The sequence below is a fragment of the Diachasmimorpha longicaudata genome, chromosome 14 (genome assembly GCF_034640455.1).
Source record: "Diachasmimorpha longicaudata isolate KC_UGA_2023 chromosome 14, iyDiaLong2, whole genome shotgun sequence".
NCBI lineage: Eukaryota > Metazoa > Arthropoda > Insecta > Hymenoptera > Braconidae > Diachasmimorpha > Diachasmimorpha longicaudata.
This window is the reverse complement of record NC_087238.1, coordinates 2,724,058-2,750,152: the sequence shown is the minus strand read 5'-3', so window position 1 is coordinate 2,750,152 and position 26,095 is coordinate 2,724,058. Positions and strand designations below refer to the sequence as shown.

The 26,095-nt window shown below is 39.4% G+C and overlaps 3 protein-coding genes across 6 annotated transcripts in view; 2 read left to right on the top strand and 1 right to left on the bottom strand.

Moving 5' to 3' along the window:
- The first annotated feature begins 1,040 nt into the window (after positions 1-1,040).
- Positions 1,041-2,811, top strand: LOC135168990 (piggyBac transposable element-derived protein 4-like). 2 transcript variants are annotated; one of them, XM_064133650.1, is made up of 3 exons: positions 1,060-1,161; positions 1,239-1,554; positions 1,636-2,811. In XM_064133650.1, the coding sequence occupies exon 3, from the start codon at positions 1,652-1,654 to the stop codon at positions 2,771-2,773; it is 1,122 nt and encodes a 373-aa protein (XP_063989720.1). In that variant the 5' UTR covers positions 1,060-1,161; positions 1,239-1,554; positions 1,636-1,651; the 3' UTR covers positions 2,774-2,811. The 2 variants fall into 2 exon arrangements, with proteins under 2 accessions (XP_063989719.1, XP_063989720.1); XM_064133649.1 differs by having other exon boundaries at positions 1,041-1,554.
- Positions 1,686-26,095, top strand: part of LOC135168989 (uncharacterized) — a 44,346-nt gene continuing 19,936 nt past the window's right edge. For 2 of the 3 annotated variants that reach the window (XR_010300132.1, XR_010300131.1), the window contains exons 1-2: positions 1,686-1,825; positions 2,837-3,168. The gene's annotated coding sequence lies outside the window, so the exon portion shown is untranslated. The remainder of the gene's footprint in view (positions 1,826-2,836; positions 3,169-26,095) is intronic. The other variant, XM_064133647.1, reaches the window with a different exon arrangement.
- Positions 10,862-15,419, bottom strand: LOC135168988 (uncharacterized). The gene is made up of 6 exons (XM_064133642.1): positions 15,144-15,419; positions 12,656-12,762; positions 12,282-12,577; positions 11,972-12,195; positions 11,377-11,840; positions 10,862-11,233 (listed from the first exon to the last, which is right to left on the bottom strand). The coding sequence occupies exons 1-6, from the start codon at positions 15,208-15,210 to the stop codon at positions 10,862-10,864; spliced, it is 1,530 nt and encodes a 509-aa protein (XP_063989712.1). The 5' UTR covers positions 15,211-15,419.

Sequence of the window (26,095 nt, the reverse complement as noted above, 5' to 3'; positions counted from 1 at the left end):
CAGTTTTATCACTCTTCGGGGTTGACTTGATATTCCCTTTTGCTTTTGCATTTTTCTTCTGCGTTTCGTACTGCTTCAATTTCTCCCTCAACTCCTTCACCGTCGTCGCACCGTACAAAATCAGCTTGTTGATTTCTTCATCCTGAATACCATCGATGATGTATTGCAGCTTCGCATTCAACTCGATGTCACCGTGACTAGCCGTCTCTTAAACGCGGTAAACGTAGGCTTCACATGTCTCATCACCATTCTTGCTGACGTTACTTAGCTGCTTATGCACTTGCATGCTGTTCACCGTTTTGGAGAATTCCTCAATCAGCCACTTCTTCAATTTGTGCCACTCCTGGGCATGATATTCATAATCTGCAAACAATTTTGCGGGTCCGTCCAACAGTTTCTTCATATATATCCCCTGTGTGCCTCAGACCAGGAACACATTTCTGCCGTCTCCTCAAATCTGGAAAACCAATACCGAACATTTTGGCTTTCATCATCGCTGAACCTCTCAAGTGCATCTTCTATATCCTTAAATGACAGCATAGAAGGCGGATAACTGAGAAAACGGGATACTTCACTGCTCGTCACTGGAACACGTTCACGGTGGACTTGTCGTTGATGACCACCATTGTGCATGTACGGTAATAGCCTCGTCTTTAGCGACACATAGGAGCATTTTGACTGCTGCCACTTACGGTGGCAGCCCTTACTGTGGGCCCGTCGTCGCGTCGGTGGACATGTCGCATGAATCAGAGTACAGTCGGATTTGTGACGTCATTCGCAGTTGTCATTATAAACAATTTAATAAACTTGGGTTTTTTATGCCGAAAGGCTTTTTCCCAATCAAAATACTGTGTTATTATTTTATTCTTAACACTATTCCTACCAGGACCGGTCAAATGACCGTTTTTAAATTTTCATTTGGAATTTCCTACATTCAACGTATGTGAATCGCCTTTAAACTTTACGACTTTTCCTCATATATATGTATGATATATTTTTCAATATTCACTTATTTTTCTATTGTTTATTTTCCGAGAAAAATTTGTAGTCTGTCTTACCTACCACGAACGGTCATTTGACCGGTAGTACGATTTATACATTTTTGTAAGAGTTTCTCTCTAAGACTCAATGCCAAAACTATAAAGTCGTTACAAACGAAAGGTAATGTAGTTATGACACGATTTTATCCGATAAGTGCCTTCCAGAAATTGGTTTACGGCACTTCCAAGTGTTTACAGTTCTCGCTCGACTATCGGGCTAGCGGTGTTTATTTGCTTGATTGATATCCGATACGGTCAAGATCCTCGAATGTTCTACGCCATCTCATCTACTATGACGTAAAATAAATAAACTTGTAACTGAAGGAAATGTATAGACGTCTTCTCACGAATTCAAATCAGTATAGTCTTGCGACACGAACAGAGTGCATCGAACGTGAAAGTCACAAAGAGCATACTTGGCAATCTTTTAGTATTATTTTGTAATATTTTATATCGTATTACGTGTAATAAGTGCCATTTTCAAAATAGTGAACAAGACTAACAATACGTCGCAGTAAGTTTCACATTTTATCTTTTATTCTTTTTTTTATCTATTTTGATTTACATTTTCATATTTTAGTTTTTATTTTTGTAGAATATTTGTCCCCAAAATGTCAAGACGTTTGAGGAGTGCGAATGTATTATTAGAGAGAATAAATGATATCGATGCAGAATGTTCTGAAGATGATCAGGAAATTCTGGATATGGAAAATAACAATACGGAAAATTATGACCCACTTGAAACAGATTCGAACACCGATGAGAACGAAGAGAATATTTCGAACGTACGTAGACGACGAAAGAGAAGGAGATTTTTAGTTAGTTCCCATAGTGAGAATGAGGAAGAAGTAAGCGAAATTGCGATGCACGGAACTGTTTGGCAGGAAGTAAAAATAGGGTCTAATCCTGGAAGAGCACCTGGTCATAATATTTTTAGGGAAACATCAGGCCCGACTGGGTACAGTAAACGTAATATTATGAAAGGCGAAGTTAGGACGGCATTTTCTGTGATAATTGATAAGAATATAATCGAACTTATAAGAAAGTGCACAGAGGCAGAGGCATTTAGAGTGTTGGGATATAAATGGGAACTGTCTACTGCAAAGTTATATGCATTTTTTGCAATTCTGTATGCACGCGGCGCATATGAGGCTAAGAATATAGATGTAGCACTTCTATGGAATAAAAAGTGGGGCCCGCCTTTTTTCTCAAATACTATGAGTAGACATGACTTTACGGAGATTATGAGATTTATTCGATTTGACGACAGAAATCAACGAAGCCAACGGTTACAAACCGATAAATTTGCTATGATTTCCGAAGTTTGGTACAAGTTTATGGACAACAGTCAAAATTGTTATAAACCAGGACCATATATTACTATTGACGAACAATTGTTTCCAACGAAAGCAAGGTGTAGATTTACTCAATACATGCCCAATAAACCGGACAAATTTGGTATAAAATTCTGGTTAGCATCCGATGTGCGTAGCAAATATATAATAAACGGCTTTCCATATTTGGGAAAAGATGAAAGTAGAGAACCCTCAGTTCCTCTTGGAGAGTTTGTCACTATGAAATTAGCAAAACCGTATGTAGGATGTGGAAGAAATATAACCACGGACAACTTTTTTACAAGCCTACCTTTAGCAACAAAACTTTTAGCAAAAAAACTACGATTGTCGGGACAATTAGAGCAAATAGAAAAGAGCTACCAAGACTGGCAAAACTGAAAAATGACGACATGGCACTTTTTTCAACCAAACTCTATCGCTCAAATAATTGTATGTTGACAGTTTACAAAGCCAAACCAAGAAAGAAAGTTCTAATTCTCAGTTCAATGCACAACTCCCTAAAATTTATTGGAACCACCAAGGGTATGATGGTATTTAACAATTAAACATGGTGCCTCCTGTGAGGTTTAATTTCTGCCTCAATTAAAAACTGCGAGTGACGTGAGAAATTCGTATAGTGGTGAATAAGAAAAGACAGTTTTAAAAAAAAAGATCAGCCAAAGCTCAGGAACATCGGGACGTGCATCCGGATTGACAGCAGCCAACACTTTCGGTGGAAAAATCACCAGCGCGCTCAATGGGACATCGCTGGCTACAGACCATCTAAAAGATAAGTAATCATCTAAACATCATCTATGTTCATCTATTTTGCTACCTTTTTCACAATTAAACATATATTCTAAGAATCAGTGGAGTCAACGTCAATTTAACTCTTCCTCTCACTCATTTAAATATATTTTTTTTCAAATCAGGAATTTAAATTAATTGAATAACCTATAAATTATTCAACATGGAGCATGCCCCAGAAGAGGAAAAACATTTCACTCATTTGCGGGTGAAATTAAATCTCCTCATTGATCAAACCGAAAAATTAGTAAATGATATCGACGGTTTAAATGTTGACGCGATAAATGCGAAGGTACGTCTAGATCGTTTAACAACATACTATGCAAATGCCGGGAAATATAATGACAAAATATGCGCGAAATATCCCGACGATCCTCTCGTCAACGAGCGAATCGAATAGCGAATCGAATAGCGCTATTTTGAAGTGGCTAGTGCAATCGCAAAATTGAGACAGAGCGCGTCTCTTCTACGCTCTACGGCTAATACCGGTAACATCACGATGACTGAGCGACAAGAGCTACCGAAACTGCCCAAAATTCGCATCCCGGCCTTCGATGGAAAACGCAAAAATCGGGCTAATTATGAAAACAAATTCATCGTTTACTCGCGATCCGACATTAGCGATGCAATCAAGTGCAGTCAACTCATTGACTCATTTACCAACAAGGCCCTCACCAAAGTCAGCCAATTCGATCGTAGCGAAAAGGATTATCCGAAGGCATGGCAAACCCTTTTAGATTTTTACGATCACAAACGTATGGTGGCCGTGGAACATCTACACGCGATTCTTGATCTTCCTCAGGTCCAAAAAATGTCGGCTGACGAGTTATCAGCTGTGATAGATCAAGCTCGTCAGCATCTTCACATTTTCGAAGGTCTCGATGTGCAGGTAAACGATGATCTGATCGTATGCATCATCGAGCGTTGTTTTCTCCCTGTCCTCCGAAGTCGATGGCAGGACACACTCGAGATGGACACCCTCCCTAAACTGAATGACCTCTTCAAGCTCATTCAGAATGCCATTTTTAAACAAAAAGCCTTCGAACATTCAGCTGCATCTATCCAAAATCAATGAAAAACGGGTAGGAGAGAATCTCTCTCAATCATTTCATAAGGTCCCCAAAAGATTCAACACCTTCATTACCTCAGCAACAGCTGAAACCCCTGCAGCATTTTCGTAGTGTCCCAGCTGCAATGAGTACCATCGTCTTTACAAATGTCCAACTTTCAACTGACTCAGTACCTAAGATCGTTGGAACCTCATCAGAAAGGTCAAGGCTTGTCAGAAGTGTTTGTGGATTCAACAGTTCCCTTGCAAAAGCAACCAGCGTTGTAAGAGGTGTAATCATAATAACCACACGCTGTAACATAATGAGAGAGGTTCTCAGCAACAAAAAACTCCGGAACCATCTTCATCAAACATTGGACATCAATGACTAACGGTCCAATCGTATGCCTCGGTTGCCTTCCCGTCAGATTCCCACCTAATGACCACCGCGATGGTCAAACTGACTGACAATCGTGGAAAAATCCTATTAGCCTGTGCACTTCTAGCTTCGTGTTCGACCGTGAATTTAATCTCTTAACGTTTTGCGCAATCCCTTCGGTTAAACACCATTAGCTGTTCGGTTAACATCGGCGTGGTAGATGGCTTGTGCACCATTGCAGGAAAAGACGGTCAATTAGAAATACGATCGAATCACAACGACTTCAAGCAACGATTGAATTTTCTAATAGTACCTCAAATCGCAGAGAGGATTCCCAACGAAATATTTCCCCGACAACTATTCGATATCCCCAAGAATCTTAAGTTGGCCGATCCTCAGTTTCATCTGCCCAGACTGGTCGATCTGTTAATCGCGTCGAATACTATGTTATCAGTGCTCTCGGTAGGGCAAAGTAAACTTCTTCATAAAGACTCTAGCATCGTGATTCAAAAGACCCGTTTGGAATGGATCGTCGCCGGAGGATCCGAAATCGTAACGTCGTCCACAAACTTGCCTTGTAATGTCGTAAAACTCGACAAACTCATCGAACGTTTTTGGGTCATCGAAGACTTCGACCATTGACCCAGTTCGATCTCGCGATGAAATCTCCTGCCAGCAACATTATTCGACTCACACCAAAAGGGACGTCACGGGTCGGTATATAGTTCGTCTCCCATTCAGAGATTCCAAATTCAGTCTGGGGGAATCTCGTATGCCGGCCCTTAAACGGTTCCAGGCGTTAGAGCGAAAACTCTCAGCTAAGGCTTCACTGAAACTGAAATACACCAGGGTGATGGAGGAGTACATTTCTCTCGGTCATATGACTCTGTGTGACGAGGTGGAAGGGGGATGTTATCTTCCTCACCATGCTGTCATCAAGGAGTCCAGTGAGACCACCAAAGTTCGAGTCGTGTTCGACGCCTCCGCGAAAACTTCTACGGGCATTTCCCTCAACGACACTCTTCTTCTCGGGCCCACTATCCAAAATACCATCTTTGAACAAGTCCTCCGATTTCGCGTTCATCGGTATGTCATTACGGCAGACATTGAGAAAATGTACCGTCAGATTCTCGTCCATCCGGAAGATCGCCAATTCCAAAAGGTGTTATGGACCCATCAGGGCCAACTTCGAACCTTTCAGCTTAATACTGTCACTTTCGGGACAGCCTTGGCCCCCTTTCTCGCGGTTCGTACCATGCAACAGCTTGCTCAGGACGACGCAGAGCATTTCCCAGGCGCTAACAAACTCCTACTTCGCGAATTGAACGTCGATGATTTCATCTCCGGTGCAGATTTTCTCGACGAACTCTTAACCATCCGGGATGAGATAATAGCATTGTTGGCTCGCGGCGGTTTCAAAATTCGTCAATGGCCATCCAACCACAGCGCGGTGCTCAATTCCATAAATAGAAAATTCTTCGACCTGCATTGTCTGGTCAAAACTGATCCAATTCAAAAAACTCTAGGTATCATCTGGGACGCTGAAAGCGACGTCCTTCGCTACACCATCGCCCAAGTTAACCCGAATGTTTCCGCAACAAAACGGAAACTCCTTTCTGAACTCTAAAATGTTCAATCCACTGGGCTTATTAGCTCCCATTACTCTTCTCGCGAAAACCCTCATCCAGGATTGCTGGAAATCAAAAATCACATGGGATGAGTCGCTTCTTCAAGATATTCATTCCAAATAGATATCATTAGTACCCCAGCTTCCAAGCCTACAAGACGTAGTTTTCTCTTGTCAAATTTTGATTCCGAACGCTGTAAGCACCGAAATTCATGGATTTTGTGATGCGCCCATCAATGGCTACGGAGCCTGTCTATATGTTAAGTCTCAGGACACTCAGGACACTCAGGGCACTGTCGCGATTAGACTAATCTGTAGCAAATCTCGAGTAGCCCCTCTGAAGGGAGTCACAATTCCGCGTTTGGAACTTTGCGCAGCCACCGTTCTCAAAGGGCTATATGTCGAGACTACACTGAGAAAAAAAAATTCTAGGAAATAGAAATTATTGCATTGAAACAAAACTTTCTCGCATCGTATAGTCGTAAAACGAAATCGCATTGCAACCCAAAGACATCCATTTGGATTTGCGGTTTCCAGTTGTACAATTATAATATTCCTCGTTAAACTTTCAGTTTCATCCTGACCAATTTCTCGATAGATGGAACTCGAAAATTATGTGATAAAAAAAATTAATGTATAACTCCAATCCGTTATCGTTTTGAGAATAGCCGCTGTTTTCTCCAAATACTCAGATTTTTTTATGTTTCCGTCACCATTCACTTCAAATCAATTGAGTCTTTATAAAGCATTAAAATCCCTGCTTATGAAGTGAAAAAGACAGAAAATGGATACAAATGAGTAAGTGATTGGATCTGAGATATTATATCGGGATTGGTAAGCATGAAATATTGCAAAAGTTAATTCATATTTCTTCCACCAGATAGAATACGATAGAAGCGAAACTATTCCAATTTGATCAGTAACGATATTGACTTATTTTCAATGTAATTTTATTTCAATTGATTCGATCCCCCATCTGGATGACATGCCAACTCACCCATCGCGGTTGACTATCATTTCAGATGTAGTTGATAATATTTCATGGACAGAAAACATCATTTCAGTTTCTAGTATTAATTTGAGAGTTTAAATTTATTCACATTTAGTCCAATAATCGATACGAGTGCGTGAAAACATTTTACTCGATGTACGAATTGGTTTCATACTGGAAGGAATTCCTAATATATTAATTGAACAGTTCTTTCGGTCAACGAACACTTTTCCAGTTTTGAGAGAATGTATTTTCATTTCTGGATTAACCCGGTATTTTATAGATGGAATGCATGAATATTTTACTTAGAAATTTTATCAATTAAACCTGGAAAAGATGTAGTTCTGTCCGATCCTATTTGTATTAAGCAGAAGATTCATCACGATCGATTCTATCTTGGATCTTATTAATACAAATGAATACTCAACACAATAAACTCGTTATTTAATAAAATTTTATTAATTGAATCCTTCTTTGAATAGAATGTTATTTTACATTTTAAACTTTATATTTTTATATTTATTATCACCCCTTCTCCTCATTCACTGAGGTTCACATAAACACTTTACCAATATCATAATGTTAAACTAACGAACAGTATTTTAACAATGTTAGCTTATAGGTAAGTTTCTCTCCGTCTGAGGGAATCATGAGACTTAATGTTCGATGCAAAAAAATGATTTTCCAGAATCTACTGGAATCAGGCTCGAAGAAATATAAAATACAAGAACTGAAATTTTTTGAGAGAGCATGACAATCAGATACATGAAATTACAGATGTACCACAAGGTAGAGAAAAAATTATGTGAGTGACGTGACTAGCCAAATCATTCTTCCTAATTGCGTGCCAATTATCACTTACAATTACTTGATAGGCTTGAATGTGTTCAAGCATTCTGACAGTGTTTAACACCCGAACTACCATATAAATTTCTTCTTCTGATTGAAAAATATATTTTATTTTCGAAAATAATGGAAGATTATCTTTCTTTCCAAGGCATACTGCCATGTCCTCTCTGTACAAAGTACCGTCATATTTAACCCAGGATAATACACTAATGTTATCCTTAATGCCTTCAGGAAGAGCGTGACTGAAAAACTGGAGGTCCTCAAACGATTTTAAATGGTAATTGAATTTTTTACCCAATGTTATGACATTCATCATTGGTTTATTCAGATAAAATCTATAAGCCAGGCGGAGTTGATGTTTTTGAGCGAGGGTATGTGCTATATTTACTCGAGTTGTGACAATGTTTGCCTCTTGTTTGAACTCTTTATGTTTAGCTTCGTAACGAATCGTGCTGACATAACGTAAGGGACCCAATTTTTTCATAGCTGAAGGATAATGAAGTAGGAAATGGTGTTTGGGTTTCAAGTTTCCATACAGCTGGCGATATATTTTGTGATGTTTTGTAATTAGATGTTTCAATGGTTGCAAAGATTTCAAGGTGAAAGAGGGCGCCATTACAGAACAATAAATTTGCCTCAACATTTGATACAATTTCCATGCTTTATCATTTTTAGGTACGTAGTCACCAACGAGTACACCCAAGTTTAATATTAGAAATCCCATTTCTGATGCTGACAGAGTAATGTAACCTTTTTTAATTTGTTTTATAGAGATAAAAGGAGGGATGTTGATTCCATTTGAGAGATCTACATTTATGTTTGAGAGCCTTTCATTTAAATCATTAAGAGTGAAATATTTCTTTACGACAATTAGATCTCGCAATATTGAACCTATTTCGTAACGAGCAATGCCTTCATTAATGTCGTGTGTGGGATCTAGTGTTGGAAAATCACAAATATTACCTATTACTGGATGGAAAATGCATTCTTCCTTAACACCGTGAGAACGACTAGCAACATCTTTCTGGTATTTTTGAGGGGTACGCAATGAGGCTTTCCTTTCAGTACATTGTGTCTCACTCTCTGTTTTGCTTGTTTCACAAATTCTACACCAATAAAATGCGTTGAAACTAGTTTGAAAGCCCAGCAGGGCATTCAAACCCAAATTATCCCCTATAATCCTTGCTATTGCGAAATTAACCCTTTTGTTTTCACCATCAATATTCAGCACAATCCCCTCATCTGCCAAGTCCTGTAACTCTTGAATCAACTGAGTAAAAAGAACTTTATTCCCAAATTTTGCAGAATCCTTATCAAGATTTAGTTGTGCTAAGAATGAATTTTCTAAATGGCTTGAGAATTCTGGGGGAAGGCAACTGATGGAGTAATACACTCCGTTGAGCTTTTTCAAACCGCGGTGACTACCTAAGGGATTATTCGTCTCATACGCGTCTGAGAATAGATTTAGTGGGATTACTTTTTTATCTCGAAATCGCCCTTGAATCTGTTTCCACACATCCCCTTGTATCATCGATGAAATTTCATTGTCAGGGTAATCAGTAGCATCGATTGATTTCATGACGGATTGATAAACACGGGGCAGCTCTAGAAATTTCTTTAAAACTGTTTTCATCGAAATAAATTCAAAAGTACTTTTCAATATTTCAGGCTGTAATTTTTTTTTACCTTGATTAAGTGATGACTCTATGTGAATTGTCTCGGGGGAAACAAGAGAACCGTTTTTTTTTAAATATTCAAATGATCGATACTCTGTGCTGAACTCGAATAAAGAATTTTCAAGGATATTAAGGATCATATTAAGTTTTGAAGAGTCTGGACAATTGGAGAACTGATGACTTTCTCGAATTGTTTTAATTGTTGTTGCTTGATATTCATCGATAATGTTCAAAATTTTATGAGCCGTCGCTCTGTTCAATGAATTATCGGCATATAACTTGCATGCTAAATCTGCAGCTGCACGTGATTGTCTTGCTTCGACTCTATCTAAAAAATTGTCAACTAAACTGAAATCATTCGATGACTCTTCTGAATTTTTTTCGAAATTACCGAATGAACTGGGTGGGAGTAATCCATCGTTTGCATCACTCGAGTCGTTCTTTTCAGATTCAAGAATGGACAATTGAAATAATTCTGCTGTATTTTTGTAATCCGTAGGAATTGTACTGGACTTCGAGGCAAATCTCGTTTTATTATATTCATCAATTGCGTGTATTTTTTGTAAATGCGATTGATAACTATAGATCGTGCTGAATGATGAAGCACAAGACGAATATGGACAATAAAATCTTCCGTGAGTAGTATTATGGATGCATTTCACATGTAGAATGAGTAGATCGGGTTTGCTGAGTTCTTCAGAACAGAGAGGACATGGAAAGATGGGAGCATTCATTTTAAATCTTTTCGAGGGAGAACAGATTTAATTATCGGTGATTTGGCTCACTTATGAAATATCGAGTCTTTTTATAAGATAGAGATGTGCGTGGTTATTACCACGCAAGTAATATTCTTAATCTAATAAACCTTTAATAATTTCATATCATCTGAATATTATATTCATTGGCCTCTTATAGCAGCCATGGAGTTGAAGAGACTAAATCTTCAAATCCAATATCGCAGTAAAAAAAATCTAAGGAAGATCAAACTCCGGTGATGACGCAGCTCACAGTCAAACAGAAAAAATGCGCGTTTTTCATGTGTATAAGGTGGATTATATGAAGATGTTGCAAACGAAAGGCTTACAGTACTTAACGTGATTATTAACAGGCCTATGCATCAGCATCCGGTGACCTTTCTGCTACAACACTTGCAGCGTGATGTATATCCAGATCCGTGCAAATCTCAGCCACAATTGAATCTGGTTCAATTGAGATGTCATAAACGGCTTTCTTGATTAAGCTCCAAATAGTCTGGCTTTCTGCAGGGAAGTCTATCTTGGAGAGGGTGAAAGCTTTGAAGACAATATCTAGAGCTTGCAGCACAGTTGGCACTTGGTATTTTACTCCTCCAAGACAGGCATAGACATGAGTTACAGATGCGATGGTACTACCAATCACGAGAATGAACGGCTTAACAAGCGTTCTGCGAGTTTTTGCAATGATGCCTCTGGCTTCAACTGCCTCATCAATAGTCTGTACGCTCTGAAACACAAAACCATTTCTTTTTCTAAATATTGTCCCAGAAAATCCGAGCATGCTCTTGAATTATCGAATTCTTAGAATTATGAATGAAGCATTTCATGAGATTTTTTCGATTAAACATTGATTAGAATGTTGAAAACTACCTGCGTTGAAACTAAAATGCTGTCCTGGCAATCGGGGATTGAAGGCTTCCAATTTTTATTAATTTTCTTTTTTGGAGGAACGTTGTGAGCAAGTAGATGAATTTGGAGTGCTGTTCGACTGTTCTCATTGGTGTTAGGGTGATCCAATAGCTCGATCCAATTTTTTACGATCTGGTCACGAGTTTTAATGGGACGAACTGCCTGGATTCCACTGATCAATAATTCCCATTTCTCACGAGTCAACTGAAGCTCTGGAGCAGGAAAATCTCTCAGGATTAGTTCGTGTCCTCTGTTAAGCTTCAGAATCGGCCATTCGTTGATGAAATTATTAATGTCATTCTTTGCGTTCAGTGCATCTGCTGCGCGTTCTTCATACAGTGCATCCCAAATTGTGACAACTGAATCCCAGGGTTCAGAATTTTCCTGCATCCACTGTTTCTGTTCTGAGACCTCATGGGTACTAACTATTAAAAAATAGAGAAAAATGCATCTATAGAAATTCACTGAATTTTAGCTTGGTTAATTGAAAACAGTTTCACCCAAATGATCGTTGGTTATTCAATCATCTCGATAAATAGTCATCAATCTAACTTACCTGCAGATGCTTCCGGTTTTCGGCCTGTGTGGCCCTTTTCTAGCTTCGTCAATTTTGCTTGCAAATTGCGATATGCATTGGGGATTTTTCCCATGGGCCCTTTAGATTTTATTCCCAGCTTGCTGTTCCCAGAAACTGGAGGAATGTAATAAATCTCCAGAACCTCAGTAGTAAATATCTCGATGACCTTTCGTGCTAAAAGTTCCAAGCATTCTTTGTCTAACCTGGAAAAATCATGAACAATAAAATCCAAAGATTGATTTTCAATGTTTCTCTCAAGCACATGCTTTTGTATATGAATCAGAATTACTTTAGTAACTCCTTTACACTAGCTTTAACTACGATTTCAGCAATCTTGTTGCGTGCAGTCTCAGCATGAGAGAACTCTTTTGTAGTTTTGTATCGAGAGAGTATCCTTTCTCCGTGAACATCAGCTTTCAAAACCCTCTCCACAGAAAAAAATTCAAAAAATAAAGCCTTCCCTACGAATCCCTTTTGTTTCGTCAACCGATACTGGTGTCCATTTTCCTTGACCGCTGCGATATTTCTAGAAGTATTCTCCTTATCTGAAGAATTTTGTGCTGATGCCTCGGGCTTCGCAGCACCCTACAATTAATAATGGATATATTCATACACGGCGGAAAAGGGTCTTCTGAACGATTTAAACGTAATTGAAAACATTACTGTTGAGATTTCAGATGATTCAGATGTATTGGCCATATTATGTGCATTAATTTCTTTTAATTCCTCTGAACTTAAATTTTTCAATAATTTGTGATTAATACCTTCACCTGGAAGATGATTGAGAAACATAAAGATCGGTTAGTCGGTGAGAGGAATATGAATATTAGTACTGTTTGCATATAGGTTTCGTAAGTGGAAATGGACTTGTCACATTCTGAGAAATAATTACATTAAATGACTAATTCGGATTTCTCCTAACAGAATTTTTTGGCCGTTTGACTAATATTTCGTCATCTTTTTCCACTCCACTAGAAACGTTTCAATTTCAAATTTCAATTTCAAATTTCAATTTCAAATTTCAATTTCAAATTTCAATTTCAAATTTCAATTTCAAATTTCAATTTCAAATTTCAATTTCAAATTTCAATTTCAAATTTCAATTTCAAATTTCAATTTCAAATTTCAATTTCAAATTTCAATTTCAAATTTCAATTTCAAATTTCAATTTCAAATTTCAATTTCAAATTTCAATTTCAAATTTCAATTTCAAATTTCAATTTCAAATTTCAATTTCAAATTTCAATTTCAAATTTCAATTTCAAATTTCAATTTCAAATTTCAATTTCAAATTTCAATTTCAAATTTCAATTTCAAATTTCAATTTCAAATTTCAATTTCAAATTTCAATTTCAAATTTCAATTTCAAATTTCAATTTCAAATTTCAATTTCAAATTTCAATTTCAAATTTCAATTTCAAATTTCAATTTCAAATTTCAATTTCAAATTTCAATTTCAAATTTCAATTTCAAATTTCAATTTCAAATTTCAATTTCAAATTTCAATTTCAAATTTCAATTTCAAATTTCAATTTCAAATTTCAATTTCAAATTTCAATTTCAAATTTCAATTTCAAATTTCAATTTCAAATTTCAATTTCAAATTTCAATTTCAAATTTCAATTTCAAATTTCAATTTCAAATTTCAATTTCAAATTTCAATTTCAAATTTCAATTTCAAATTTCAATTTCAAATTTCAATTTCAAATTTCAATTTCAAATTTCAATTTCAAATTTCAATTTCAAATTTCAATTTCAAATTTCAATTTCAAATTTCAATTTCAAATTTCAATTTCAAATTTCAATTTCAAATTTCAATTTCAAATTTCAATTTCAAATTTCAATTTCAAATTTCAATTTCAAATTTCAATTTCAAATTTCAATTTCAAATTTCAATTTCAAATTTCAATTTCAAATTTCAATTTCAAATTTCAATTTCAAATTTCAATTTCAAATTTCAATTTCAAATTTCAATTTCAAATTTCAATTTCAAATTTCAATTTCAAATTTCAATTTCAAATTTCAATTTCAAATTTCAATTTCAAATTTCAATTTCAAATTTCAATTTCAAATTTCAATTTCAAATTTCAATTTCAAATTTCAATTTCAAATTTCAATTTCAAATTTCAATTTCAAATTTCAATTTCAAATTTCAATTTCAAATTTCAATTTCAAATTTCAATTTCAAATTTCAATTTCAAATTTCAATTTCAAATTTCAATTTCAAATTTCAATTTCAAATTTCAATTTCAAATTTCAATTTCAAATTTCAATTTCAAATTTCAATTTCAAATTTCAATTTCAAATTTCAATTTCAAATTTCAATTTCAAATTTCAATTTCAAATTTCAATTTCAAATTTCAATTTCAAATTTCAATTTCAAATTTCAATTTCAAATTTCAATTTCAAATTTCAATTTCAAATTTCAATTTCAAATTTCAATTTCAAATTTCAATTTCAAATTTCAATTTCAAATTTCAATTTCAAATTGGAATTTCAAATTTCAATTTCAAATTTCAATTTCAAATTTCAATTTCAAATTTCAATTTCAAATTTCAATTTCAAATTTCAATTTCAAATTTCAATTTCAAATTTCAATTTCAAATTTCAATTTCAAATTTCAATTTCAAATTTCAATTTCAAATTTCAATTTCAAATTTCAATTTCAAATTTCAATTTCAAATTTCAATTTCAAATTTCAATTTCAAATTTCAATTTCAAATTTCAATTTCAAATTTCAATTTCAAATTTCAATTTCAAATTTCAATTTCAAATTTCAATTTCAAATTTCAATTTCAAATTTCAATTTCAAATTTCAAATATCAATTTCAATTTCAAATTTCAAATTTCAATTTCAAGTTCAAATTTCAATTTCAAATTTCAATTTCAATTTCAAATTTCAATTCCAAAAGGCGGTTTCAGGAGAGTCTAAGAAGATGACAAAATTGTAGTCAAACTATGTCATCTACTGATATAGTTTGATGCATGTCATCTACTCCTCTTTTCTAAGTGCGGTTCTACGGAAATTTCGCCCCCCCGTCCCTCTCACTTCCAACGGACAAGTACCCTTTCTCCCTTGTGGAATATCAGCGAACAAAATAATGGATAATTTTATATATTGCTGAATTTTCGATGAATTTTTGCCACTCACGTCTGAAAAAATCAACACAATCGTCAGGTTCGTAAGACTTCAGGTGATTTTTCGTGGTATGAGTCATGAGACCGCTAAAAAATTATATACACTTCTGGGAATAGATAACAAATCACATTTTCGTACAAAGTATCGATGTCAGTCAATTCAAAATCAAAAAGGTTCATTCCAACAGTATAATCATTTAGTTCAATAACATTCTGTTTGCGACTGTTGAAAAATAAACTTCTCCGAGGCCAGTATTTTTTTTTCCTCTGCACAGGGTGTATCTCGCATTGGAGAGTGTTTGTAAACACCCCCCCCCTTCCGAACCGTCGTACGGGCCAGCGTTGAGTCCGCGCAGGAATGCGATCAGAAAAAGTGAATATCGAGATTTCATTTTCTTCCATACTAAAATAATATTCTCTTGGAACAAACCGTTTTGATTTCGAATTAATTGCATTCGGTCAATCTTGGTTTTCATAGTGTGGATGCAATCCATTCAAAACCAACATGTTTTTTCCCGAGAGAGTATAGCCTTGCGTCAGTAAGATTTTTTTCCAGACTATTCACAACGGAAATTTCTCATTTGTTGTAATTCTTTTTGTTAGTGATAAACATTGTTTTTTTTTCATGAAGAATTAGAATTAATTGATTGATTATCTGGAATTAATTGATTAGAAATTATTCGAGAACAATCGAACTCACCACGTAAAAACACTCGAACTATCACTTAATCCTTGAAATCGGAATAATTTGGGTAACGTAGCGAATTATTCGAAACTAAAAAACCTGGGAAGCTATATTTGCTTTATAATTACACCTATTTTTCGTTTGTAATCTCTAGACTTTATCAACTTAATTATGAAAGATTGAGAAGGAAAACGTTCACGCAAACTGAATTCACATTCGATACTGACTAACGTGTTCACCCTGGCATCGTGGCCACATAGTGTGGAAGCTGTCGAATTTCAGGGCGCTCAAATCGCCTCACCCCCCCGCCCCCCTTACCGTAGTGACCAGCATCGAATCTATCCACAGTGCGACAAATCGTTTCAAAAAAGAAATATTTTCGAAACGAACTTGAATATTCACAACGGAAATTTCTCATTTCTTGTAATTCTTTTTGTTAGTAATAAACATTGTCTTTTTCATGAAGAATTAGAATTAATTGATTGATTATCTGGAATTAATTGATTAGAAATTATTCGAGAACAATCGAACTCACCACGTAAAAACACTCGAACTATCACTTAATCCTTGAAATCGGATTAATTTCGGTAACGTAGCGAATTATTCGAAACTAAAAAACTCGGGAAGCTATATTTGCTTTATAATTACACCTATTTTTCGTTTGTAATCTCTAGACTTTATCAACTTAATTATGAAAGATTGAGAAGGAAAACGTTCACGCAAACTGAATTCACATTCGATACTGACTAACGTGTTCACCCTGGCATCATGGCCACATAGTGTGGAAGCTGTCGAATTTCAGGGCGCTCAAATCGCCTCACCCCCCGCCCCCCTTACCGTAGTGACCAGCATCGAATCTATCCACAGTGCGACAAATCGTTTCAAAAAAGAGATCTTTTTGAAATGAACTTGAATATTCTCTACAGGAATCGTTCTCTTTTTTACTAGCCCATGAGTTATCCAATAGGAGGAATTCGTTCATTTCTAAAGAATTCTATTTCAACGTAAGAATAGTACGATCTCTTGAAATTAAAGTGCAATCTTTAATTTAGAAAAACATCAGGAGAAAAAGACAATGAATTTATTAGAAACGAGTAAACTAAAAACGCAAACAGGACATAATGATCATTGTTATACTTACGCTTTGCATTGCATCGACTCACTGTTGATATCATTTCCGCACAACACTAGAAGTGAATGCATTCAAATCGGAATGGATTCAGTTAATTTGATGAAAAATTGAAAATAAATAATTCTAGACATTTATTGCTGCAAACTTGTTGTTGCATATTTTTCGTTTCAATGAGCAATTACTCTCAAATCTAGTGCATATCACTCACTTTTGAATTTCATATAACGCAATATTGAGTAATTCAAAATGTGTAATGAATACGCAAAAATGGTAAGTCAACCAACGCAGTCAGTTTCAATGAAGCCGGCGAAGTATCAATGCAAACATTGAATGTAGTATTTCATTCCATTCTCAAATTGAATAAAGAACCCAATAATAGACGGAATTAAAATCTTATTAGTACCAAAGCGTCGCATTCTCTTCAAACAGACAATTTCGGTCTTAAAATGAGTCACGTGGTCATGAGGTCTTACGAAATTCGTTTCCGATGAAGCAGACAACACATGCATGCGATATAATACCGATTAGATTTATGATAGACATACGCTTTTGGATACATTATCACAAGAATATTGCAGCAAGGAGTTTTACATTTAACTCAAATCGAGTTCTTGAAGATCTCAGTAAATTAATTCTGAATTTCAATTGAGAAAATAACCGTCTTCGCTTCAAATCTGATGAGTTTGGGACGAAAGGAACTTGTTTAGTATCCAGAAATTTTGGATGCAAAAAAACATAATTCTATTCATATGAGTAATTTTTTTCTCAATGTATTAACAGAACTATATTTTTTTGCGCCCAATACGTATCGGTTCCATTCAATCTATAATGAATTCGTTTCTACAGGATTCTGTTTTACGACTATTCAAAACGATAATTTCTAGTTATCAGAGAATTTTTCTCTCAGTGTAGGGCTCAAATTGAATTTTCGGTTGATCAAGTATATTTATGGTTGGATTCCACCATCGTGCTGTGTTGGTTGAACTTTAGGAGATCACGTTATCTGGAAACACATCCGATCCGAGGATAATCCCGCTGATGCCCTATCCAGAGGACAGATGCCTTTAGAATTTCTAAAACATGCACTCTGGATACCGGGCCCGAATGGCTAGACCATGATCAAACACAATAGCAGAATTCAATCATACCTTCAAACCTTCAAGTTGTCGCATTAAAGAAAGGCATTTGCCTCCTGGCTGAGGCACCTCCCGAAGCGATATAGGCGCGATTTTCCAATTTTGGACGGCTCATACGGGTTATTGCGCGTATTCTCCGATGGAAAAAATCAAAAATTCCGCGTTCGGGCACCGTTTCAATTGAAGAGCTCCAAGAAGCCTAATATCGCATCTTAGCTATGGTCCAGCGCGAACGATTTTCCAACGAGCTACGAAAGCTAGCCGCGACCCACGATTCCAGCGAATCAGTCCGACCGCGTCAAATAGGGACTCCCTTTGATCAATTACATCCCTTCATAGACGACAAAGGAATTCTACGGGTAGGTGGACGCCTCACCCAGTCGGAACTTCCGTTTAACCGGAAACACCCCATTTTACTGCCAAGTAAATATCTCATCACTGATATGCTCATTCGCCGAGTTCATCAGTCAAACTACCATGCCGGGATTCAGACTACCCTGTACATCCTTCGGTCCAAATATTGGATTCTCAATGGCAAGGATCAAATCACGAAAATTGTTCATTCCTGCCTTGAATGTATCCGCCAGAGACCAAAATTTGCCCATGCTCAGATGACAGATCTCCCAAAATTTCGTGTTAACGAAGCCCCAGCATTCGGGAAAACAGGCGTCGACTTCTTTGGGCCAATTCTCATCAAAGAGAAGAAGGACCGCAATCTATCTTTTTTGAAGGCATACGGATGCGTTTTTATATGTTTGGTGTCGAAGGCAGTTCATATCGAACTCGCTATCGACCTTTCGACGGAAGGCTTTCTTGCAGCCTTCCGTAGGTTCGTTAGTAGAAGAGGAGTTCCGGAACATATGTACTCCGATAACGGCATGAACTTCGTCGGGGCGAATCGAGAACTCGATGAATTATATAATCTAATTTCTAGTCCCGATTTCGAAGACACTGTTGCCGCGTACGCGACATCTAAACGTATCCGTTGGCACTTTAATCCACCATTAACTCCCCATTTCGGCGGGATTTGGGAAGCAGCCGTGAAGAGTTTTAGACATTATTTGAAACGTGTTTTAAAGGATCATAAATTAACATATGAATAACTAAATACTCTGTTAATAGAAATTGAAGCAATATTGAATTCCCGACCGTTGAGTGCTCTTTCGGCTAATCCCAATGATCCCATAGCTATAACCCCAGCACATTTACTCATTGGTCGTCCCTTCAATTAATTACCCGAAAGGTGTTTTTCCTCAGTTGCAGTTAATCGCTTGTCCATTTATAACTTCATCACCAAGGCCAAACAGGACTTTTGGAATAAATGGCACAAGGAGTATCTGCACGAACCGCAAACTCGCCACAAGTGGCAGGATTCCACAGCTGAACTCAAGGTGGGATCAGTGGTGTTTTTGATGGATGATCTCCTCACTTGTGCTTGATGGCCACTAGGAGTCATCACTGAGGTGTTTCCTGGCAGTGACGGAATCGCTCGGGTGGCAACCATCAGAACCACCAATGGAACATTTAAGCGCAACAACACCAGATTGTGCATGTTGCCAATAACTTAGTTTTAAGTTGTATTGATTATTTGTATGTGTCGTGAGGCAGTTCGATGAAGACTGACCCACGACGGAACTTATACATTCCTTATCATACGATTTTTCACTGCTACGGAACTGTTCAGTGAACATTCGTTTCGCAGCTTCCGCCGAGAGCATGTACGGTAATAGCCTCGTCTTTACCGACACATAGGGACATTCTAACTGCTGCCACTTAAGGTGGCAGCACTTACTGTGGGCCCGTCGTCGCACCGGTGGACATGTTGCTGTCGCCGATTGCGAGGCGGGACCCAAAAAACGCCTGCGTCGGAAAGCTTTTTTTATGAAAAACCCAACGGTCAGTTGGAAAAACCTTGTGAAAGCGTGCACTGTGCAATTGTATCGATCGCGATTTACATCCACCTTTTTAACAAGCAATCTGTCCCGCAAAGACAATAAACTTGATTAAACAAGTGATCCCGAGTATTACAATGGACAAATCACGAAATATTTAAACTATTAAACATCCGTAAAGAAAAAAACGCGATCTCGAGATCAGTGGTCCTTAGCCTCTTAGCTAGCCACATAAATAATTCACGAACGGTGAAAGTTAATTATATATCCTAAACGATCAACTCTAACAACCGAAATGTGAATCACAAATTATCAAATGCATTCAAAAATAACCGCGGATTAATTCCAAACAGAAACTAGTGTGCGTGTATGCGTGTACGTGTTGGCGCATGAATCAGAGTACAGTCGGATTTGTGACGTCATTCGCAGTTGTCATTATAAACAATTTAATAAACTTGGGTTTTTTATGCCGAAAGGCTTTTTCCCAATCAAAATACTGTGGTATTATTTTATTCTTAAATACTTCCTAAAATTCATTGCAACCACCATACCACCAAGGGTATGATGGTATTTAACAATTCAACAGTGCATCTCATGTTCATCGTCACTGTCACTCGAACTATCCGTCGAATCGCTATCGCTGCTGTCTGAATCGCCTTCAACAGACTTGATCAGCGAGCCTTTCAACCTTGCGAGCGATTCCGTCTTTTTGCCCGTGATTCCCAGCCGCAGTCCTTGGAGATAGGATTTCAACTCTTTCGTCCTAAGTTGTTCCGAACTGTACCCTTCTCTCGTTCGTGAGGTTTCACCTGCTATGTCGTTGCCTTTAATAGTTGTGATGTTTTTGTCTGCCAACTCTGCTGACCGTATGCGTTCAATCAGCGCAGCCCTTTTTCCAATGACCCGTAGTTGTAGCGCACGTAAACTAGACTTCAGCTCGCCCACACTCAAAGATTCCAGATCTTCTTCGTACTCGTCTTCTTCTTCGACGTCGTCGTCCTGGGGGACATTTAGTTGTAACTCAACTCTTCCCAGTCGCTTCAGCAAAACAGCTTTCGCACCTTTAGTTGATAAACCCAGCACTTGGACTTTGCACCTCAACTCCGAAATTGTCAAACTGTCAAAATTGTCAAACACTGCGGGATCTGCCATTTTAACACCGTAATTGCGTTATACAAAAATTAACAACGTGTGGCCGTCTGCCGATTGTGTATCACTGCACCTTCATGATGACTCCGCAAGGACAATGTGTCACTCTTCAAACTTCACTGAACCCTCCTAAAACAAATCACAAATCCCATGAGATGATCCCGGACGGGCCCCCAATTTGTAGGATCAACAATATAAAAAGATAGTATTTGTTTATTGTAGAAAGGTAACAGTTTATTTTCAAATAGTATACACTCAAAATCATATTAATTTACTAGAAGAAGAGTATCCTCTCGCGCCACCGGTCAACTCACAACTGAACTCGTACCGCTGTGCCAAACCCGAAAATGCACGGTTTTATCCTTCTTTCTTTAAACATTAACCTTCCCCCTGAGTCTTCAACAATGCAAGGTCTGTCCTGAGAATGACCCTATATGGCCGGACAAAACCCACCGTGATAGTACATACAAAATCTTTAAAACTTGGAACATGACCGTCATGAAGCTGTCATGTTCGGCAGACACGTCTCCTTTTCCTCACTTTTCTTACGTTAAAAACAAACACATAAATTACAGTGAAAACTTAGCATCCAAATGAATCTTAACGTTAACCAATGTTATATTGTTCTCTCACACGTGCGCGAATATCTCAAAGAACAAAGCACTCAGTCTTGTAAGGAATTCCGAGTGAACCCCTTCGCTCATCGCGGAATCTGCGGAAACACCGCTTTATCGTGAGTAGGCAGAGAGAGAATGACCTAGTCGAGCTCAGGTTGGCGAGAATTAGGAAAAAAGGGATTTAATTAATTATCTTTGGGGAGTCCGATCTCAACAGTAGTTTTCTATGTTTTCGCGTTTTAAGTTATTAAGGGTTCGAAAATTAATAGAATTATTAGTTATGTTAAACTTAAGTTTTGCGTTTTTTTTTTGAGAATTCGAAGGAATTGGAAAATGATGTTTTATTGGGTTTTGCGGATATTTGATGCGGCTCGCGGTTTTCGATTTCGGCTTAAATTAGGCTATTGGGTTCAGGGAAAATTGTCGCGTTTTTAGGCGGAAATATTACAGAGCTACGTGATTTATTTCATTTGAAACCCTTTTTTCGTCTTCGCGGAAATGTGTAGGTGCAGTTGAAATACTGCCGCTCAAATAGTGGATTTACGGGGTAGGATGGGTTTGTTTTAGGCTTTGGGTGGAAGGTCACGCGAACAATTATAATCGTTGCTCTGGCGTGAATTGCCAAAGGTTGATTACGTTTAAGATATAGTTAATGTTAGGGCGATAAAAATATCATATAAAATGGCGAAAATATTATTTTGTTTCTGATTATGTATTTACGTTTCTCCTAACGCCGGAAATCCCGAGAATACGGTCGCGAAGATAAAAAGCGAGTCCTGCGGAACTTCAAACGTTCGTGCCAAAATCTGCTATTACCGGTCGTAGGCCAAATCTGCGTTATCATAGCGCATGGGGCGCTACGCTCCCGTCTGTCGGGGGGGCTGCATTCGTACTTGTTCAACTGTACAAATGGTCACCGGTACACAGAATTTTCAGACGGTGAGAGCACCACTGTGCAAGGATTCCACTGTCGAGAGAAAAAACTAGGCAGAGTCACATCTGTACATGCGGCGTAGGTTCGGTTAAACAACGTAGACAAAGTAGAGATTGATAGTTTTTTCTCTCGACAGTTGAATCCCTGCACACTCAATGCGGTTTGATGAAAACAAGCTTGGCAGGTTATGGTTTTCAAACCCTCGCAAGGCCTATTAATCTACTCTACGCACATGATAACAAACACTTAGGCCATTACCCACTGCCAAGAGGGGGTTTGGAAAAATCGATACTGTCGGCCGGTTCAGATGGCCGAAGGATACTTAGCAACCATGATGGCGCTGGGTCATAAGTGACTGACGCAGGCATGGCTCCCTCGGGGAACCTCGGGGTGGTGGTACTTGGTGTCAGTCTGACACCCAGAATGTGAAAGGTGGATAAGGTTAATTGGGATAAAAAGAAATAAAATGGAAGAAGAGGAAGAAAAGAGAAGAGGTGACTCGAATTCTCATTCATATCTCCAACCGGGCCAGGGTTGCCCTGAGAAGCTTACTGGGTTCCTGCCCCACGACTCTCGTCTCCGACAACGAGAGCTGGTTGGTCTCATTCATTCATTCACTCATCGTCTCCGCCGTTTCTTATTTCCGCGTACGCTTCCACGCATTTCAGCCACATGCATTCTCGACAAAAATCCGCGAACACGGAGAATGACTCCCTCGATGACACTAGCGGTCTTGCCGCCTGGGGCCATGGGCGTTTCCCGTTTATACTCACGATGCACTCCCGTTGTGGTGCATATATCGGACAGTCCATGATGACATGCTGGACGGTGTCTTCAGCCTGGTCGCACTCGCAGTTGCGTGACTGGGCAAGCCACCGGTCTTGAAGATAGGACCGGAATTGCCCATGCCCCGTCAGGACCTGCGGGACCCAGTGGCCGCACTCGACCCACTTAGCGTCCAGGCGCGCCGCAGTATCGGGGAAGAACGCAAAGACGTTCCTCCCGGTTGAAGCCCGCTCGAACCTGGCCTTCCAGAGATTACGGATCTCTGCTTTTATATCGTCGACGGCCTCGATCGGGAGGCCGTTGTTATCGACGCGCGGATTGGCGGGGTCTATATCTACGTCGCCTATTCTGACCGGAATGCCTTTCTTGGCTTGGTAGCGTGCTGCTCTTTCCCTCAATAAATGTCCACAGGAAAAACTACCGCCGCTGCGCAGAGTCCTTCGCGTGAAGCCGTCTTGTACGCGCACGTCACTGTTAGCAGCACGCTCCTCTGTGCGGTGCGGAGCTTCCGCCAGTCATAAAGTGTGCACCGGTCCACCCACCCGTGGGCTGCATACGACGCGATAGCCTGAAAAATGCCCTGGAATACGATTTTAACCGATCGGTATCGGAGCCCCCAATGCTTGTGCATTAGGGCTGATAGCCGAGTGAAAAGGACCCTAGCTTTTTCTCGTATATATTCTGTATGGGTCCGGACCCTCATGTTCCTATTGAAATGTACCCCGAGGTACCTCACGCTTTCCCTGAATTTAATCTTCTGCCCGGCAAGCCTAATTTCGGGTGGGCCGGCTGTCTAATGGCGGATTGATTTGATGCCGATGCCTTCGCGCCCTATCCCATTTAAGATGCGCCAGCGGCGCTCTCTTCTGCAAATTGCATGACAGGACAATTGTCTCTGTCTTGCTCGTTGACAGTTCGAGCTTCGCCGAGGCACACCACGAAGAGATGTGGTGAAGGACAGTTTGGCCTAACCTCTGTGATTCCCGACGCGAGTCGGTCGATACGACTGCGATGAGGTCGTCCGCATACGCGACTTCGATTGCGCTGAAGATCTGCTCGATGCCCTTGAGGGCATCGAACATGAGATTCCAGCATGCGGGGCCGAGGTCTGATCCTTGCGGACAGCCTGGAGTGGCCGGCTTGGAAACCTGTTCGTCGCTCGAGGCGACCTTAACGGTCCGTTTGTCGGAGTAGCTCCGGAGCACTTCAAAGACATTCTTCGGGCAGTCTCGATCCGCCAAAGACTGGAGGCCTAGGAGCCACCACACGTTGTCAAAGGCTCCTGAGATATCGAAGAGAAGTCCAATGACGTACCTCTTGTCGTTACCGCGCTGTACCAATTCACGCAACTCTACTATCGCGTCTTCCGTGGAGCGTCCAGGCAGAAAGCCATATTGACGTCCTGATATCTTGTCCTCGGTAAGGACTTTCACCGTCAGGATCCCGTGAAGAACCTTTTCGAAAAATTTCCTGACAACCCACAAGAGGCAAATGGGACGGTACGATTTGGGGGCGGACACATCCTTGTGAACTCCTTTGAGGAGAGCACGAAGTGTGCCGACTTTCCAAACGCTGGGGAAAACACCGTGCGTCAGGCAGGCGTTGAAGACTCTAGTGAAGATGGTAGGCATCCTTATCACGGCGGCTTTCAAGACCCTAACTTCTACTAAATCGCATCCTGGGGCTTTGTCCTTCTTAAGGGTCTTTACGAGACCCTTAAGTTGGTCGTCCGTCGCGTCTGGTGCGTCCTCTGTCTGAACCCTTAGGTTCCTCGCGCATTCGCGGATGTACGTCTGTTCCGGTGTGTCGTCGTTGGGGTCGTCGTCGGGTACGTGTGTGTCCAACAGTACCTCAGCAGTCTCACGCATCGTAAGTGTCGTGCCATTCGCGGTGCTAAGTGTGCTGAGTACCGTGCCTACACGCAATTTATCAGCCGCGTATTTATAGTGGAAGCCCCAGGGATTCGCGTTGCTTTCCGCTGTTATGTAACCGCGCCAGCTATTCTCCTTACACGTCCTAAGTAGTCTGGTATAGGACCGTAAGAATACACGATACCTATTCTGCTTGATTTTTCGCGCGTCAGGGTTGGTCTCCCTTCAGTAGCCGTGACGGAGACGACTGACCAGCTTGCGTTTGCTGGTCAGCTCCTCGGTCCACCACGGATTCGCGCGACGGTAATGTTTCCGACGCGGCATCGAATCTTGGCAGGCTTTGGTGAGTACGTCACCCAGTAGTTCTGTCATTCTCTCAACATCTGCTGGGAGATCCAGCGGATGGTCCGCGAGTTTCTTACGGGCCTCCGTATCGAGGGTCGCCTCGAACTTTTCCCAATCGGCCCGACGGAAGTTGAACCGCATGGTAGAGCCCTCCCCGACCCCCGAGTTATTGACGCGCTGTGAGGAACTCCGGATCGCTAACCGAAAACTAACAGACGTGTGGTCACCGGTCGACGACTCCTCCTGCAACCTCCAAGCACGTATGAATTTATACATGCCAGGGGTGGCCAGTGTGACGTTGATGAACGACGTACCTGCGGCACCCCTGAAAGTTGGGCCCTGCCTAGCATCATTCGCGACGCGGCGACCGAAGGCCTCGATGAGCTCACCCAGGAGGACACCACGGTCGGTGGTCCTG